We start from the raw sequence: 18,189 nt of genomic DNA, 5'->3' as shown, positions 1-18,189 counted from the left end.
CAATGGTAACGATTGTTTTATAGGGGAGGCTGAAACTTGTCACCTCACAAGCACGGCAGACGGACAGACGCATTAATCGACATGATATAGTCACAAATTCCAACATGTTGGCTGTCTTATGAAGAGGTAGTCGTTCAATATAGTTTATGTTGGATTTTTTTGTCTGCTAAAGTATTTATATTTGATGTAATTGTGTATACCTCAATACAATTTAGCGCCACCACTTGTGGCACCATGATGATGGGAGTTAACTGTCGCTGATAGTCTGACCGACTTGCAACAATGTTGCCCTCACCTAACATTTTGACCAGATCCTCTACCCAATTGGTGTCACACTCAAAGTTTTGGAGTCAAGGTGAGTGGTCAAATATTTGGTTATTTGTATTTAATTTATTACAATGGTAGAAGGTAATTTTTATATCTTGCCACTGTCCAGACAAATTAGCTTATTTAACTACTGTAGTCAGGGTCAAGATCACAATTGTGTACTTCTGGCGTCCTTTTCTCAAATCCTATTGGGGGAGAAGGTCCGAGGGGAGGGACCTCTTGCTTTCTCATCCAATGGGTTTTAAGAGAGGACGCGTGGAGTATGCAATTGAGATCTTCCCCATGATTTATGCAAGCTAATTTCACATTGTATGTTTGTATAACACAAATGCTTGCCTCAGCAAGATAGAAGGCATAATCCATGTTATTCCCCAATGATATGTCATACTTTTATTATAGGATCAACTTATAATGTCATGTATAAGTCTTAAATAATGTACATTTGTATGGCCAGCTGATTGTGGGAGATTCTTTAAGACCTAGGTGAAAAAGAACTGTGAATTTATTAGCAAACGTTTCCCTCACTGGTAACCTCTCTGCAGGTCATCTGTGGTGCCCATGCAGGAATGTCTCCGTTAAACCAGGAGGGTGGAAACCGCGGAAGGTTCCACCAAGATACCTCGGCCAGCTAAGCCCCTTCACTCATCCACACTTCATAAAAAATGGTTTATGTACTCATGGGCATACAGCTATGTCCCATTTCTGCCAATCAGTTACTCTACAGCATTTACCCGAAATCAAAGCTCATTGTTATCTTATTCACAACCACAAACTATGGGTATGAATACTGTTGTGTAGTACAGTGCAGTCGCTTCAGGGAGTTTTGAATGGTGGGATTATAACTTCTTCCCCTTCCTGCTCTCTGTCACAGGTGAGGTGACCCCTGGCTTAACCCAAACAGAGTTTGATCTCCGTCGGCAAAGACTGGCCTCTCTCATCGAGGTTCAGGCAGATCGGCTGGGACCCACTGCTTCGTCCAACAAACACCTCGTCATTGTACTCTCCCACCCAATCCGCTACATGACCAATGACATCCCCTACCCCTTCCACCAGAACCAGGACTTCCTCTACCTCACAGGCATCCTTGAGCCAGACAGCGCCCTGGTTCTGTGTGGTACCGGCCGCCCGGACCAAGCCATCCTCTTTGTACCGCGCAGGGACCCGGCCAGGGAGCTGTGGGACGGGCCCAGGTCAGGGAAGGACGGGGCAGCAGCGTTGACGGGGGTGGAGAGGGTCCACTGCACAGAAGAGTTGGGACTTGTACTCAAAAGCCTTAAAGGTAGGGGGTAACTAGGGGAAAGTCATTTGAACATACATATTTTAGAGTAAATGTTACTCTTGGGATGAAAGATTAGGGATTAGAAGCCTGAGGAACGTAGCTCCAAATTGTGGATCAAATTTTCATTCTGAACAAATGCAACTGTTTGAACCATTTCAAAGTGATGTAAAGAAATTAGACAAACTATATCACTAACAATTTTACTTTGATTGTTCTCTCTCAGGTAGCACTGTGTGGTATGATGGCTCCAAGCCCTGCCACCCTGGGCTCCACCAGAACCATGTTCGGCCCCTGTTGGAAGGGGGGCCCATGGTGCACTCTCTCAGACCCCTTACACACTCCCTCAGGGCCCTCAAGAGCCCAGCCGAGGTGGCTCTCATGAAGGAGGCTGGTCGCATCACAGCACAGGTGAGTCACCTCACACACGCCATGAGTGAAGCACTCTCAACTGTTCACGTAAACCCTCGGCATCCCCTCTTTCAGGCATTCAAGAAGACTATGGGTATGTCTCAAGGGGACATTGATGAATCTCTACTGTATGCTAAGGTGAGTTACAGGTCTTTAGACACTTTAAAATTATGGTGTGTTGTCATTGAAAATATGGTTTAACACCTATGGTAGCAACGATAATGATGAAATGTTAATGTGAATCTCTTTCTCAATCCCAGTTTGATTTTGAGTGCCGTGCCCATGGAGCCAATTTCTTGGCCTATCCTCCTGTGGTTGCTGGTGGAAACCGAGCCAATACACTTCATTACATAAACAACAACCAGATTGTCAAGGTGAAGGGACATATGTAATGTTGCTGCTGAATGTGGGCCCACAATTCTGAGGTCAGAAGTTTTAGAATTATTAACACCCCAGCTTTGCCACGATGGTACATACTACATCTATACCAGTAACTCTCTGTGTCCAGACAAACAAGACTTTGCCCAATTCCTTGTCTTTTCTTAATCTCAGAATGGGGAGATGGTGCTACTTGATGGAGGGTGTGAATACTTTTGTTATGTCAGTGATATTACTCGCACCTGGCCGGTGAACGGAAAGTAAGTTGCATCAACAGAGATACCATTTTGGATGTTCGCTCCTTCTCTCCCTCCTTTTAATGAAGTCTCCTTTTCTACCCCTCTCTTGCATGGTGAGCCCAGGTTCAGCCCTGCCCAGGCAGAGTTGTATGAGGCGGTGTTGGAGGTGCAGAAGGCCTGTCTGTCTCTGTGCTCCCCAGGGGTCAGTCTGGACCACATCTACAGCACCATGTTGGCTCTGCTGGGACGCCAACTCAGACAGCTGGGCATCGTGAAGGGCTCCACCAGTGATGCTGATGCACTTAAGGTATTTTATTTATTTATTTTATTTCACCTTTATTTAACCAGGTAGGCAAGTTGAGAACAAGTTCTCATTTACAATTGCGACCTGGCCAAGATAAAGCAAAGCAGTTCGACAACATACAAAAACACAGAGTTACACATGGAGTAAAACAACATACAATCAATGATGCAGTAGAAGAAAAAAAAATAAGACTATATACAATGTGAGCAAATGATGTGAGATAAGGGAGGTAAAGGCAAAAATGCCATGGTGGCAAAGTAAATAAAGTATAGCAAGAAAAACACTGGAATGGTAGATTTGTAGTTTGAAGAAAGTTCAAAGATAAAATATAAATAATATGGTGCAAAGGAGCAAAATAAATAAAATAAATAAATACAGTAGGGGAAGAGGTAGTAGTTTGGGCTAAATTATAGATGGGCTATGTACAGGTGCAGTGATCTGTGAGCTGCTCTGACAGCTGGTGCTTAAAGCTAGTGAGGGAGATAAGTGTTTCCAGTTTCAGAGATTTTTGTAGTTCGTTCCAGTCATTGGCAGCAGAGAACTGGAAGGAGAGACGACCAAAGGAGGAGTTGGCTTTAGGGGTGACCAGAGAGATATACCTGCTGGAGCGCGTGCTACAGGTGGGTGCTGCTATGGTGACCAGTGAGCGGAGATAAGGGGGGACTTTACCTAGCAGGGTCTTGTAGATGACCTGGAGCCAATGTGTTTGGCGACGATTATGAAGCGAAGGCCAGCCGACGAGAGCGTACAGGTCGCAGTGGTGGGTTGTATATGGGGCTTTGGTGACAAAACGGATGGCACTGTGATAGACTGCATCCAGCTTGTTGAGTAGGGTATTGGAAGCTATTTTGTAAATGACATCGCCGAAGTCGAGGATTGGTAGGATGGTCAGTTTTACGAGGGTATGTTTGGCAGCATGAGTGAAGGATGCTTTGTTGCGAAATAGGAAGCCAATTCGAGATTTCACTTTGGATTGGAGATGATTGATGTGAGTCTGGAAGGAGAGTTTGCAGTCTAACCAGACACCTAGGTATTTGTAGTTGTCCACAAATTCTAAGTTAGAACCGTCCAGAGATGTGATGCTGGACAGGCGGGCAGGTGCAGGCAGCGATCGGTTGAAGAGCATGCATTTAGTTTTACTTGTGTTTAGGAGCAGTTGGAGACCACGGAAGGAGAGTTGAATGGCATTGAAGCTCGTCTGGAGGGTTGTTAACACAGTGTCCAAAGAAGGGCCAGAAGTGTACAGAATGGTGTCGTCTGCGTAGAGGTGGATCAGAGATTCACCAGCAGCAAGAGCGACATCATTTATGTATACAGAGAAAAGAGTTGGCCCAAGAATTGAACCCTGTGGTACCCCCATAGAGACTGCCAGAGGTCCAGACAGTAGGCCCTCCGATTTGACACACTGAACTCTGTCAGAGAAGTAGTTGGTGAACCAGGCGACGCAATCGTTTGAGAAACCAAGGCTACTGAGTCTGCCGATGAGGATGTGGTGATTAACAGAGTCAAAAGCTTTGGCCAGGTCAATGAATACGGCAGCACAGTATTGTTTCTTATCGATGGCGGTTACGATGTCGTTTAGGACCTTGAGCGTGGCTGAGGTGCACCCATGACCAGCTCTGAAACCAGATTGCATAGCGGAGAGGGTGCGGTGGGATTCGAAATGGTCGGTAATCTGTTTGTTGACTTGGCTTTCGAAGACCTTAGAAAGGCAGGGTAGGATGGATATAGGTCTGTAGCAATTAGGGTCAAGAGTGTCACCTCCTTTGAAGAGGGGGGATGACAGCAGCTGCTTTCCAATCTATGGGAATCTCAGACGACACGAAAGAGAGGTTGAACAGGCTAGTAATAGGGGTTGCAATAATTTCGGCAGATAATTTTAGAAAGAAAGGGTCCAGATTGTCAAGCCCAGCTGATTTGTAGGGGTCCAGATTTTGCAGCTCTTTCAGAACATCAGCTGAATGGATTTGGGAGAAGGATAAATGGGGGAGGCTTGGGCGAGTAGCTGTGGGGGGTGCAGTGCTGTTGAATGCAGTAGGGGTAGTTAGGTGGAAAGCATGGCCAGCCGTAGAAAAATGCTTATTGAAATTCTCAATTATAGTGGGCTTATCGGTGGTGACAGAGTTTCCTATCCTCAGTGCAGTGGGCAGTTGGGAGGAGGTGTTCTTATTCTCCATGGACTTTACAATGTCCCAGAACTTTTTAGAGTTGGAGTTGCACGAAGCGAATTTCTGTTTGAAAAAGCTAGCCTTGGCGTTTCTAACTGCCTGTGTGTATTGGTTTCTAACTTCCCTAAAAAGTTGCATATCGCGGGGGCAGTTCGATGCTAATGCAGAACGCCACAGGATATTTTGTGTTGGTTAAGGGCAGTCAGGTCTGGGGAGAACCAAGGGCTATATCTGTTCCTGGTTCTAAATTTCTTGAAAGGGGCATGCTTATTTAAGATGGAGAGGAAGGCATTTTTAAAATGTATGCTCAGTGTCGCCGTGTCCTTCTGCTCAAAGTAGTTCCATGGTTGGAGAAAATAACTCCATGTCCAGGTTAACTGATAATGGTATCAAATGCATGCATAGATAACTGAAGTGTGTTTAGCATCAACGTAAATTATAATATCACTTATTAACTCAAATGTTTTAATAGTAATATTTAATTGAAAGTAATAGGTTATATTTTGTGGCTTAAGGGGACTTAACCATGTAGACTCAATGGCTAGGAAAGGGTATTAGAGGTTAATGCTGTTTGTCAAAAACCCTATTATATAACAAACACTTTAATACTAATAATGTTCAGTAATAAATCATTTAGGTCCTTTATAATCCTTAATTCTTACATTTATGTGCTGAAACTTCAGACCATTGACCTTTTTAATTCAGATGGGTAAGAAATGTTAGGACCTGAGTTTGATTGCACGTTTCCTGACAGTAAATGGGCTCCCGAGTGGCGCAGCGGTCTAAGTCACTGAATCTCAGTGCAAGAGGTGTCACTACAGACCCTGGTTTGATTTCTGGCTGTATCACAACTGGCCGTGATTGGGAGTCCCATAGGGTGGCGCACAATTTGCCCAGCGTCGTCTGGGTTAGGGTTTGGCCGGGGTAGGCCGTCATTTTAAAGAAGAATTTGTTCTTAACTGACTTGCCTAGTTAAATAAAGGTTAAATAAACATTTTTTAAAGTAGCAAAAATAATGGCAAGTCTAGATAGGATTTTACATTTTGATTCAGACGGTACTAGAATCAGTCTTTAACACCACTGATTTCAAAAGGTGCGTACATTCCAGAGACATGGTTAATTACCGACAGAACAATCTAGACATGTAAACGCAAGCGTGCAGTTTTTTCTGTGTCGAATGTGAAAAACACGCAGAGTTCTCTAGTGCAATACCTGGGCAAGCGTATCGTTTCTCCCAGGATGCAACATGGTAAAAACACTAAAATCTCTGTTTATGGGGCATCGGGCCCTAAATTCATCATCCTCAGTGTAAGAGTCTAGGGTAGACAATAGCAACATGCTAATTTGTAGCCTAACGATCAACGTGAGAAATAGCCAAGACTCCGATTTAAAATATTAGGCCTATGAGGTTGCACAATAATCAGGCCTGGGTGGTAGTCGGGAGAAGACCGAAAGGTGGGGGACAAGGATTTCAGCACGCCACAGGAGTAGCCTAGGTATCACACCTGCTTGGGTAACGCTTGTGTTGGGAGGCTGGTAGGAGAGAAGGCATTCAGCAAGACTGGTGTGTGGTGGAGGAGCTTTCAGCAATGGCACTGGAGTGATTGATGTCTGTTTGCTTTCTCAATTTATAGTTCTTTATAAATGTTTAGAGTGACCAGTGTAATTTCTCACCAAAAGATGGACATGCCATTGCCATGTTAGGCATTTTAGCAGTACCAGGCCTAGAATAGGGGTTCTCAAACTTTTTTGGCCTGCGACCCCATTTTGATAAAAAATAAATAAATAGTGACCCCACCATGTAAAAACAAAAAAAATATGATGTAATCAACGGCCAATGTAAACTTTTGGGTTTTGGGCTATGACAGTCTATTACAAATCAGTCTGACAGTATTTCAATCGGTATGGTTTGAAATGACTGAAATGCATCAGAAAGGTATTAGGAAATTCAGAAGATTATCAGGCAATAATGTTGTATGATCTTCTGTGTAGAAAAGAACATCACCCCAAGTCTGATTTAGTTCCTAATCTTGTCCACTCGGTTGTAGGAAGAAAACAGAAACCGCTCTGTTCATTACAACTGCATTTAGCGGCTACCGGTGGTTACTGATGTAACCCCGGTTCTATTAACTAAATGAAAATTCTCTCACAACCCCACTACAAATCAGGTGACCACACATGGGGTCGTGACCCCTAGTTTGGGAAAACCTGGCCTAGAACATGTCAATGTTAAAAGAATAAGAACACAACACAGGATGTTTAAGGAAATCTATTGGAACATTTTATTCCAAAACAATCACACTGTTGTAGTAGTGTGATGTACTAATGTTGGAGTAATGATTAATAAATGTTGAACTGTTTGTAAGCGCCTTATAAATTGTTTATTACTGGCTGTTATTATAAAGTGTTAGGCCTACCCATGATGGCAGTTAGCATAGCGATCAGATCGTTAGTCCAGTAACTGAAAGGTCGCTAGTTCAGATACCTGAGACGACAAGGTGAAAAATCTGACTGTGCTCTTGAGCAAGGCTCTTAACCCTAATTTACTCCTGGGGTGCTGTACTACTATGGCTGACCCTGTAAAACAACACATTTCACTGCACCTATCCGGTGTATGTGACAAATATGTCAAAATAAAAGGCAGACACAGAACTGAAAGAAGGGACCCTATCAAACAGTCACAGTTAAAATCTTTTCTGGGCAAAGAATCCTGGCATGTTGGATATTTTGTGTTTACTTTGCTCTCTCCAATGGTCTGTGGTCAGGAAATCACCATAATGTCTTCTGGCCCATTTAAACTGTAAATTAGTGACCTAATTACACCCTTCGTAAAGCACAATATCCCTGTGTACTACCTATAATCGAGGCATCACTTTCCTGTAGCAATTCAACTCGGGGAAAAGGAAAGAAATCAAGCCAAACCAAAGTTTAATATACATTTGATTGAGCAGCTTTGCTCTTTCAAAAGTTTTGGATTGTTTATTGGAGTGTAATCAATTACTGAAATATTTTCTAACAATCCTGACTAGAAAATGCCTCAATATGAAGATTAATAGTGAACTCCAATCCAAATGTTGTCCAGTTGAGCAGGTTTATTTAGCAGATATGCTCATTGAATAACATTTACATTTACGTCATTTAGCAGACACTCTTATCCAGAGCGACTTACAAATTGGTGCATTCACCTTATGATATCCAGTGGAACAACCACTTTACAATAGTACATCTATATCTTTTTTTTGGGGGGGGGGGGTTAGAAGGATTACTATATCCTATCCCAGGTATTCCTTAAAGAGGTGGGGTTTCAGGTGTCTACGGAAGGTGGTGATTGACTCCGCTGTCCTGGCGTCGTGAGGGAGCTTGTTCCACCATTGGGGTGCCAGAGCAGCGAACAGTTTTGACTGGGCTGAGGGGGAACTGTGCTTCCGCAGAGGTAGGGGGGCCAGCAGGCCTGAGGTGGATGAACGCAGTGCCCTTGTTTGGGTGTAGGGCCTGATCAGAGCCTGAAGGTACGGAGGTGCCGTTCCCCTCACAGCTCCGTAGGCAAGCACCAGTGGAGTGTGCGGAGGAGCGGGGTGACGTGAGAGAACTTGGGAAGGTTGAACACCAGACGGGCTGCGGCGTTCTGGATGAGTTTTAGGGGTTTAATGGTTGTAGGGGTTTAATAAAAAAGCAATAGTCTAGCTGTGGTAATTATGGTAGATACATTTTTATTTGCACTTATGGGACCAACACTCGTCCTTCCCTCCTGAAATGCAAATATTAGATGTCATTGATAGATAAAAGTAGATTAATGCCAGCAGTAATAAATGAACTTACATTTCTTAAACTGAAACTTGACCATAGATAAACTTAGATTTGTAATGGAAGGTAACTTTATCATCACATAGAATGAGGAGTTTTACGTGAGATATTGGAACATTGAGTTCAGAGCTTGAGCATGCAGTGTACTTTGTTGATTCGGTGACCTGTATTGCTGCTTCCAGGCGGCGCGGCGCTACTGCCCCCACCATGTTGGTCACTACCTGGGCATGGATGTGCACGATACCCCTGAGCTTTCCCGCTCTCAGCCCCTCCAGCCTGGAATGGCAATCACAATAGAGCCAGGTACTGTATCCATGAGCCAGGGTACAATCTCTCTCTCACTCACACAGTTCAGATCTTCATATTAGGCATATTCAATTGATTGACAAACTTTGAAAAACGGTGCACTTTTTAGGCTGGATTAACACTCCACTAGGGGTATTCTGCCTTAGAGACAACACTTTATTACTGCACCACTCACCGCACGCACGGTGGGCTCCACATAGTTTACATGGTAGAATTTGTAACTTTACACAAGCATAATTTATGTTTTGCTAAGGAGAATGTTTTGTGTAGTGTAAACCCAGCCTTCCCAGTGAAACAGCCAGAGATTCCTATACAAACACTGAAGCACTACTGTGCCAGTGTTTAATGCATGTGTGTGCATGAATGCATCAAGTGACTACACTCCAGTCCATCTCTCTCTTTCAGGGCTGTACATATGTGAGGACGATGACCAGGTTCCAGAGCGATTCCGTGGACTTGGGGTGAGAATAGAGGACGACGTTGTGATTCAAGACGAGATAAACCCCTTGATCCTGTCCTCTGACACACCCAAAACCATTGCTGATGTTGAAAGAGCATGTGCACAGAGTTAGGGCTGAGAGAGACTAGACATGGGAGGGTATATACCTTGCTCCCAACTGGAGTGTGACCGTATACACTCCTCAAAATGCTTAGTGTGAGCAAGAGTGAGGTTCTTCTTCGGGTATATTAGCGATTGCACAATTTAATGTGCATCCCGCCATCATACTGTGCGGGATGGAAACAGGGTTTCCCCAAAAACGGAACTACTAACAAACTACCAAAAATAAAATATCAAACAACTTCACTGTTAAAAAATAAACTCATCCGATCCCTACACATGCTCAGGGGGAACCTGGGAGGGCGGGCTGTCTTCCAAGTGCTTCAGATGTATACTAAACAAAAATATAAACGCAACATGTAAAGTGTTGGTCCCATGTTTCATGAGCTGAAATAAAAGATCCCTGAAATGTTCCATAGACACAAAGCTTATTGCTCTCAAATTTTGTGCACAAATGTGTTTACGTCTCTGTTAGTGAGCGTTTCTCCTTTGCAAAGATAATCAATCCACCTGACAGGTGTGGCATATCAAGAAGCTGATTAAACAGCTTGATCATTAAACTGGTGCACTTTGCTGAGAACAATAAAAGGCCACTCTAAAATGTGCAGTTTTGTCACACAACACAATGCCACAGATGTCTCAAGTTTTGAGGGAGCGTGCAATTGGCATGCTGACTGCAGGAATGTCCAAACAGCTGTTGCCAGAAAATGTACTGTTAATTTCTCTACCATAAGCCGCCTCCGACATCGTTCTGGCAGCACATCTGACCTCACAACCACAGACCATGTTTAATAATGCCAGACCAGGACATCCACATCTGGCTTCTTCTCGCCGGGGGATTGTTTGAGAAGGGGGAGGTTGTATTTCTGTCTGTAATAAAGCCCTTTTGTGAGGGAAAACTCATTCTGATTGGCTGGGCCTGGCTCTCCAGTGGGCTTATGCCCACCCATGGCTGTGCCCCTGCCGGGTCATGTGAAATCCATAGATTAGGGCCTAATGAATTTATTTCAATTGACTGATTTCATTCTATGAACTGTAACTCAGTGAAATCTTTGCAATTGTTGCATGTTGCGTTTATATTTTTTGTTCAGTATAAAATCCTTAAGTCCCAAAAATGTTTCTGCTGCAGCCACAATAATGTCCAGTTTATAACTGGCAATGAACACCACAAACCTTTTTAACACAGGGTATCTTTTGACTGGCAGCAAACATTTACTACAGGCTGTGGTACATCCACTACCATGTATTCACTAGCATCACTTGTTTTCCCAATTATTTCTATGGGTTTCTGGAGGACTGCTTGATTATTCCTCATGGAGCTAAATGTGGTAATGTTTTCATTGTCTTTTCTATTATAAAAATAGAAAATGTCTGTTCTCACAAACTAATACATTTCACAGGTTCCTTGCAGGACAGGAGAGCATTAGATGATGGCTCTATTGTGCAAGAATTGTCTCATTTATTAGGAATATTGGGATTTGAGATATGAGTTTATTGATGAAGACAAAATGTATATTTGTGTGTGTGTTAGTTTTTATACTTAGTCATGTCTAATTGAAAATGCTGTTATAACAGAATATTCAGTTATATTATTTGTAACAGTTGGTCATAAATCTACCTAAATGAGACTATATGAGCATCGTTTGCCGCAATGATAATCTTATTTGTATCGATAGAAGCGAAGCGCCCTCTTAAATATATTCTGATATGTTGGTGGAACACGACTGCCCCCTACAGATGATAGCACTAGTATCGCCGCTCCGAAAAAATACGAAAGGATTTTCCGGGCAAACCCGAGTACCAACCCCCTTCACGCCTAATGTTGCTGTACCTCAACCCTCCCCCGTATCAGAGGAGTAGAAACAACAAGCCGCCATTTTGTTTGTGCGGACAGACCGAGAGAGGCAGGAGATACCGAGAAAGAAAGCGACTTCAGCGCCGATAATAGCGACTCCGAGACCCGCCGGTGAAAGAATGGCGATGTCGTGTCGGTGCGAAAAGAGGGAAGAAAGTACAAATAAAAGATAAGGCAAAAGAAGAATGAGGGAGTGAAAAAAGGAAAATCTCTGAAAATCCAAGGAAGGGGTGTTTTTTTACGGAGTGGAGAGGCGGAAGAAGGCAATATATTTAACGAAGAAAAAAAAACCCTGCGAGCGAAAGAAAAAATAGAACATGAAAAAAAATCATAATTTACTCATCGCCACAGATGAAAAAATGCCCGCATAGACAAATATACCGATAATTGTATATTGGGTATTTGAGGGGGGAGTAAAAGGCAGATTTAAAGGAAAATATAAATTAGGATAATCGTGAAGGGGGCATTTAACACCACAAAGACTCAAAGGATTTTGTGGACCACAAATATGTTTGGGGGTGTTGCTATCATTATGTTATGGACGAAGCTTGACACTTTTCTAAAATAGCCATAATATTGTAGCTACCCCCTCGCTTTATCAGATTTTCGCTCATCGCTGTATTCTCTTGTTCTTGGTCGGGATTTTTTTCTTCACATGCATTGCAACCTAAATCAGCATACGCAGTGATCGATGATTTCTTGCAATATTTATCAACCAATTTCATCTTTCTAATCAATGGTGATCTTATTGCACTAAGTTATATGATTACCCTTGAAGACCTTTCTTGGGTAAGCTTTAAATCTCAAACACTTGGGCAAGTAAACCAAACGTCCTCTGCAAAATAAAACTAGGACTAATTGAATCAATCTGATTGGACATTAATTGGCACATTCTGGGCTATAACTCAAGCGATTTTTTTGCAACATTAAATCTTAGAATTTAGCTTAAATTATTTGTCATAACACAAACTATTTGCTCAAAATTATATTGCTTCAATTTAACCTCATTGCATGTAATTGGCATAATCGCGCAAAGGGTGCAACATCCAAGTGTGCATCCAGTGTCCGTATTTTTTTCCAATTCAGTGCCTTGCATTGACAAACTAACAAACTAATGACACGATGTAGACTACAAGTAGATGCTAAGGGAAATGTATTAAATGCATGGAATTAATTTATCGAATAGGAGCCCATACAGTCAATTGGAGAACGGAACTTGATCCGTCAGCTTTACTGTATTATTTTTTTCAGATCTGAATTGCACCCCTATACAATTGTATTTATCTAAAAGACAATGCGAATTGTTTTCAGTGTTGAATGAGGTTTTTAACCCATGCTTTAAATGCATTTTAAACCACTATCGCTCATTGGGACTGGGTATCCCGGTTTCATAGCCCCAAATATAGATAAGCCTATCAAGTTCTTGTTTCTTGACGATCCCAATTTACGTATGGGAATTATTTTGATATTCTGTCACTGTCGGACACATTCATTCGTGTTTTTTTTATTAGACTAAGGACCTAACGCCGTAATTGTATTATTTGACAACTCATTACTTTGTGGTAATGTTGGGATCAAATTGCATTGACTGCAATGGCAATTCAGACAAAGTGGAAGATTTATCCGTTTTCGGGTCCCTCATAACTGTTGCATGAGACGAGGCCCCCAAAGGTAGCTAGCTACCACTGGGGTACGGTTTGCTTGCGTTCTTTATCGCGTTTCCCATTTTGCTTCCCTGGACACGACCCCTCGGTGGAGTGCTCTAGAATTAAACACTCGATTTCGCCGGCGACTATGGCGGAAAAGACTGATGCTGCCATGGAGGACAGGTCTTGGGACAATTTTTCCGCCGCCAAAGAGGCTAAATGAGATTGTCGAAGGCCTACTTTCTTGTCTTTTTCATCGACTCCACCTTCCCTCCTCCTTCTAAACTCGGAGAAATCTATAAAGGAACAACATCTCCGACAGGGGAGGGGGATTGATAGCGACGGCTAAGCATAGATCGAGAGTGGGAACCCTGAAAGGAAGAGTATCGCAATTGCCTCCTTTCCCCCTACCGTCCCTAAACGGTGGGGGAAGAATCAAACATTTACAGAAGGGAAGTTTGAAAGAACTCAGACGCAAACAAGGGAATAAGCCAATCCTTTGTGGATATATAGCTATTTTTTAATTCGTGAAAAAATATGGCCGATAATGTTCTGGAGTCCGGCCCGCCTTCAGCCAAGAGGCCTAAACTATCATCCCCTGCTCTCTCAGTCTCCGCCAGTGATGGAAACGGTAAACATTTAAAATGCTATAAGTCTTGCCTAGCTGTTCAGGGATGTTATATTGCCTAGCTGTTCAGGGATGTTATATTACCTAGCAAGTTAACCAGCTTGTTTTACTAAGTTCACATGAATGAGCCACATCCATCATCAGCCAAGTTGTGATGCCAACGTTAGCCAACAATTGTGGTGGTAGTAGTTGTAAAGGTTTACTTGTTACCCAACTGGTCAAAGTAAAGTAGACTGGCTAATTGCCCTCCTAGTGCTATGGTCTGAAGTGAACGTTTGTCTGCCCGCTTGAAACAATGGGATAGTCCACGTATAGTAAGTTGTGAACTCACAGTATTGGAATGTATTAGGTACCTAGTTAGCGTTACTTCTATTTAACTAGCTGCAGCTTGCTACCATTTATGGATAGTCAGCTAGTTAACGTTAGATATTTAACTTGAGCGTTGCAAGCAATAAAGATGCATGCTTTTGATGTTTGGGTAGCTAGCTAACTGAGCCTTAGCTCTTATCAAGGTAAGGTGGCATAGCTAGATTATTAGAGAGGTGACACAATGCACATTATTCAGTATGGGATTGGTGTAGGTGTTCATTTATTTGAACCTGTTCAGACAACTAAGCTGTAACATGGTGTCTGAAGTGTTGTTATACTTACGGCAGTTAGTTAGCGTTGTGACCGAGCCATCACCACTTCTGTGTGTTGTGCACTGCTGCATTGTCTAGTGGCTACACTTGCTAGCGCGAGTCAAGTTGCTCGTGAGCAGACGAAAGTTGTAGTGCCTTTCGTCGCTACAATGTCGCAGCGTGATGTTATCTTATGCGTTTGTATGCATGTGTATAGATTTTTCATACCCTTTGTTTTAACGTCTGAATTGTTTGGACTGTAGACTGTGGGGCGGCAGGGTAGCCTAGTGGTTAGAGCGTTGGACTAGTAATCGAAAGGTTCCAAGTTCGAATCCCCGAGCTGACAAGGTACAAATCTGTCGTTCTGCCCCGTTCGGCCGTCATTGAAAACTGACCTGCCTAGTTAAATAAAGGTAAAAAAAAAAATGTGTTGGACGTTATTCCTACCATTGAGTCCTGTCGTTGTTTTTTGCAGGAGTTACTCCTTTGAATACTTTGATAACATGGTAAAAGTTAAATGTCAAGCTTAAATTATTATAGGCCAGATTGAAAAACACATATTTCCTAATTGTGCAGACCCAACTCCCTGACGCATGCAATTCATATTTATTCAATGGGTAGGCTAAATTAGCTGCCTTGGCTGGCAGTTGGCACCCACGATTCCCCATTTTGTGTATTTCTCCATGTGATGTCTGTCATCAGGATGCTTTTATCCATATATTAAACAATTCAGGATTGCCCAAATAGGTCCCTCCATAAGTTTTAGCTTTCGTTTCAATGCAATTTCTCACATGACACGAAGTCTAGATGTAACTTTTTTGGAGCACTATGGCTACAATTCGGCAAAACATCAGAATCTGTACTGTACTAGCTCAACCAAGTCGCCATTACACTTGAAGCATATGCCTTGTACAAGCATGTTCTCTCTTAACGTACAGCTCTGATTTAAGTGTCATCCAAGTTCTGTAGTACCAAGCGAGTCATTACTGGAATTCTAAGAAAGGCTCTGTACAGGTCTAACAAACCACTCTGTGGTGAAAAGTTGATTCTGTTTGGAAGGGAAGAGCAAATGCAACCCTTCCTCCTTTCCTAAAAAAAAACAAGACTTTTCACCCTGTGATGGATCAATCGGTTGGGCTGTGAAAATGGTGGATGTCAGTCCAGTAAAGTTGATTCTGCTGTCTGTTGCCTCCCATTGTGATGGGAGTCTGAGGCATCGGTGCTGGACTGAATCTTGTGGACCAGGTGTAGCCCACAGTAGCATTTGCACAACCAAGCATTTGCAAAATCACTGCTTTAGAGGTAGTTTCTGTCATCATCCCCCAGACACAAGTGTACACAACTTACCATGTGTTTCATTGGTCATGGTGGTGGGGGTGGGGTATTAGCCTAGATCTTCATTTTGGTAAGAGTCAGGGGATATAGGAGGTAAATTGAGATGGCTCTCTTTCTTGTTTATGAGACTGACGGGGTTCAACGTCTGTATGTAACTCCTTTGTCTTAAACTACAGGTACGGATGTTGTATCCATGCCGTGCAGAAGAACAATTTGAGTGTTCCCTGTGCTATAGTCACTGCAACTTGGAGGGTAGTGTAGAAATATTAACACACCCACCTGTTTCTCTAAAAGAGACTCGAGCTTGACTGAGGATGAATGCTTGCATATTTGAGCGGATCAGCTCTTATGTGTTTCTTGTTAGATTTTTTCCCCCCCTCTAAGATGGCTGCAGTCTGCTGCTGCTCTAAGCTAGAGATGGCAAGAGGTGAGACTGTGAGATGCTTCTGGCGCCATAGGCGTTTCAAGTCTCTGCCAAGCACATCCTCAACCTGGTGTCATAAATGGACCACTTGCCTCCCCGTTTCCGAAGTTCTATATCCAGATGATAGTCATAAAGGACACAAAGGTTTGCCATTGTTTGGTATCCACCATGCACTGTAAGTGAATGCACGTGTCTCAGACAGGGGCAATCCAAGTAGATCTTGCAATTTAGCAGGTATGTCTGTGCACTTGCTATTTCCCTTTCCCTATGAAGAGGCAGAGAAATGTCCTCTATACACACACATCCACCTGCTGCTCAGTCAGTGTTTACTTCTGTGGCTTCGCATTCTGACCCTACCCAGTCCACTCTGTTTGGCACCCCATCAAACCACAAACTGGCCCAGGAGAGGAAACTCTTTGGTAGGAGGCTTCAGCCAGCCGCTGCACTGACTTAGGGTCCAGAAAGGGGAGGGATTCATTTAATTGGTTGCAGCCAGCCGCTGCACTGACTTAAGGTGTCCGCATGCTTCCCATCTGAAACAGTTTGTGCATATATTATGACATTTTGTGACATTTTTGTGTTCTGCAAGTTTTTCTGCGGCAGTTTGTGCACACATTTTTTCATGAAGCAAGCTGAAATCCGGTAACCGAAGTCTACCCCTTTTGTCGGTGATTGGTCAACCGTACGGATTATTCAATAGTGTTTGTCGTTAAACGTGAGACGACTTGTTTTCATGTACCTTTTTTCACTTGCAAAATACTGCAACAAACATCTTAGTTAGATGTAAAATTGCATGACTAAGACCACCTCAGCAAAAACATCAAAGTGAATTACAGATTTCTTGAGTTAAATTAATTCAGGCCCTTTTGAGGAAGTGTATAATGGCTAAGGTCTTTTAAGCAAAGGTCTTTTAAGGGAGTATGCGAGGCACAGACGTTCACCTCGCCTAGCCGAGTTTTGCTAGGAGCAAACGCAACATAGTATGCAGACGCCGTTAGGGTCCAGAAAGAGGAGGGATTCATTTAGTTGGTTCTTTTTAGATGGAGTTATTTCTCTTTCCAGAATGAATTATTGCTGCACATACATTTGAAGGAGTTTAGAGCTTTGTTAGTGAGCTTGCAATGTCAAGGGGCACAAGTGCATTTATTTGCTACTGCTCTCAATGTACACCTCAGGATATCCCACTTACCCTGCCCTCTCTTTCCTCCTCTTACCCCCGCCCAGATTTCGGTTCACTCTTTGACCTGGAGCATGACCTACCCGATGAGCTCATCAACTCGTCGGAGCTGGGGCTGGTCAACGGAGGGGACCTCAGCCAGCTGCACACCACCCTGGGAGGAGGAATGGGAGGAGGCCAGGACGCTGCGGCCAAACACAAACAGCTCTCGGAGCTTCTCCGGGCTGGAGCGCTGCCACCCTCGGGTCAACAGGGAGCCACCAACAGCCCCGGTGCCTCCATGGGACTCCTGGGCAGCATGAATGCCTCCCCTGGGCCCCAGAGTATGGGTCCCCAGGGGCAGCACCCCTCACCCCAGCAGGCTAGCATGATGCAGCAGGCGGGCATGGTGGGTGGACTGAACAGGGCCATGATGGGGGCCCAGAAGGGCAACGGACAGCAGCAAGGGCCCACGCCCCAGGGCATGATGGGAGGTCAGGTGATGAATGGCTCGCCCCGAATGGGTTACCAGGTCAACCCAGGCATGGGAAGTAACAGTAACCTGCTGGCAGAAACCCTGCAGCAGCAGGGGGGGCAGCAAATGGGGTCAGGGAGTCAGGCTGGGATGAGGCCACAGCAACCTGGAGCACTGAACAAGGTAAGACCTGTTAATTGTTTTGTAGATGGACTTGTGTTCATAAATGTCTACAGGAGCAGGATCCTCTTTTACACATATTGACATTATTGCACTTT

At 43.6% G+C, this 18,189-nt stretch overlaps 2 protein-coding genes across 17 annotated transcripts in view; both read left to right on the top strand.

The window, feature by feature from the left end:
* Positions 1–3: 3 nt before the first annotated feature.
* xpp3 (Xaa-Pro aminopeptidase 3) lies at positions 4–11,400 on the top strand. Of its 5 annotated transcripts, none has more exons than XM_045714245.1 (11): positions 25–126; positions 216–355; positions 870–954; positions 1,199–1,606; positions 1,830–2,014; positions 2,090–2,152; positions 2,275–2,388; positions 2,567–2,652; positions 2,755–2,938; positions 9,090–9,210; positions 9,619–11,400. In XM_045714245.1, exons 3-11 carry the CDS (start codon positions 894–896, stop codon positions 9,783–9,785), a joined length of 1,389 nt encoding a protein of 462 aa, XP_045570201.1. In that variant the 5' UTR covers positions 25–126; positions 216–355; positions 870–893; the 3' UTR covers positions 9,786–11,400. The 5 variants fall into 5 exon arrangements, with proteins under 5 accessions (XP_014048612.1, XP_014048616.1, XP_045570201.1 ...); NM_001139895.1 differs by having other exon boundaries at positions 93–126; positions 870–992; positions 9,619–10,194; XM_014193137.2 differs by having other exon boundaries at positions 4–355; positions 870–992.
* A 303-nt stretch (positions 11,401–11,703) lies between these two features.
* Positions 11,704–18,189, top strand: part of LOC106601244 (histone acetyltransferase p300) — a 32,256-nt gene continuing 25,770 nt past the window's right edge. For all 12 annotated transcript variants that reach the window (XM_045715143.1, XM_045715140.1, XM_014193294.2 and 9 more), the window contains exons 1-2: positions 11,704–13,904; positions 17,505–18,094. In XM_045715143.1, coding sequence (XP_045571099.1) covers positions 13,811–13,904; positions 17,505–18,094 — 684 coding nt within the window. In that variant the 5' untranslated portion in view covers positions 11,704–13,810. The remainder of the gene's footprint in view (positions 13,905–17,504; positions 18,095–18,189) is intronic.

This window comes from Salmo salar, chromosome ssa03 (assembly GCF_905237065.1).
Source record: "Salmo salar chromosome ssa03, Ssal_v3.1, whole genome shotgun sequence".
Lineage (NCBI taxonomy): Eukaryota > Metazoa > Chordata > Actinopteri > Salmoniformes > Salmonidae > Salmo > Salmo salar.
The sequence above is the reverse complement of the archived record's forward strand: the minus strand, read 5'-3'. Positions and strand labels throughout refer to the sequence as shown.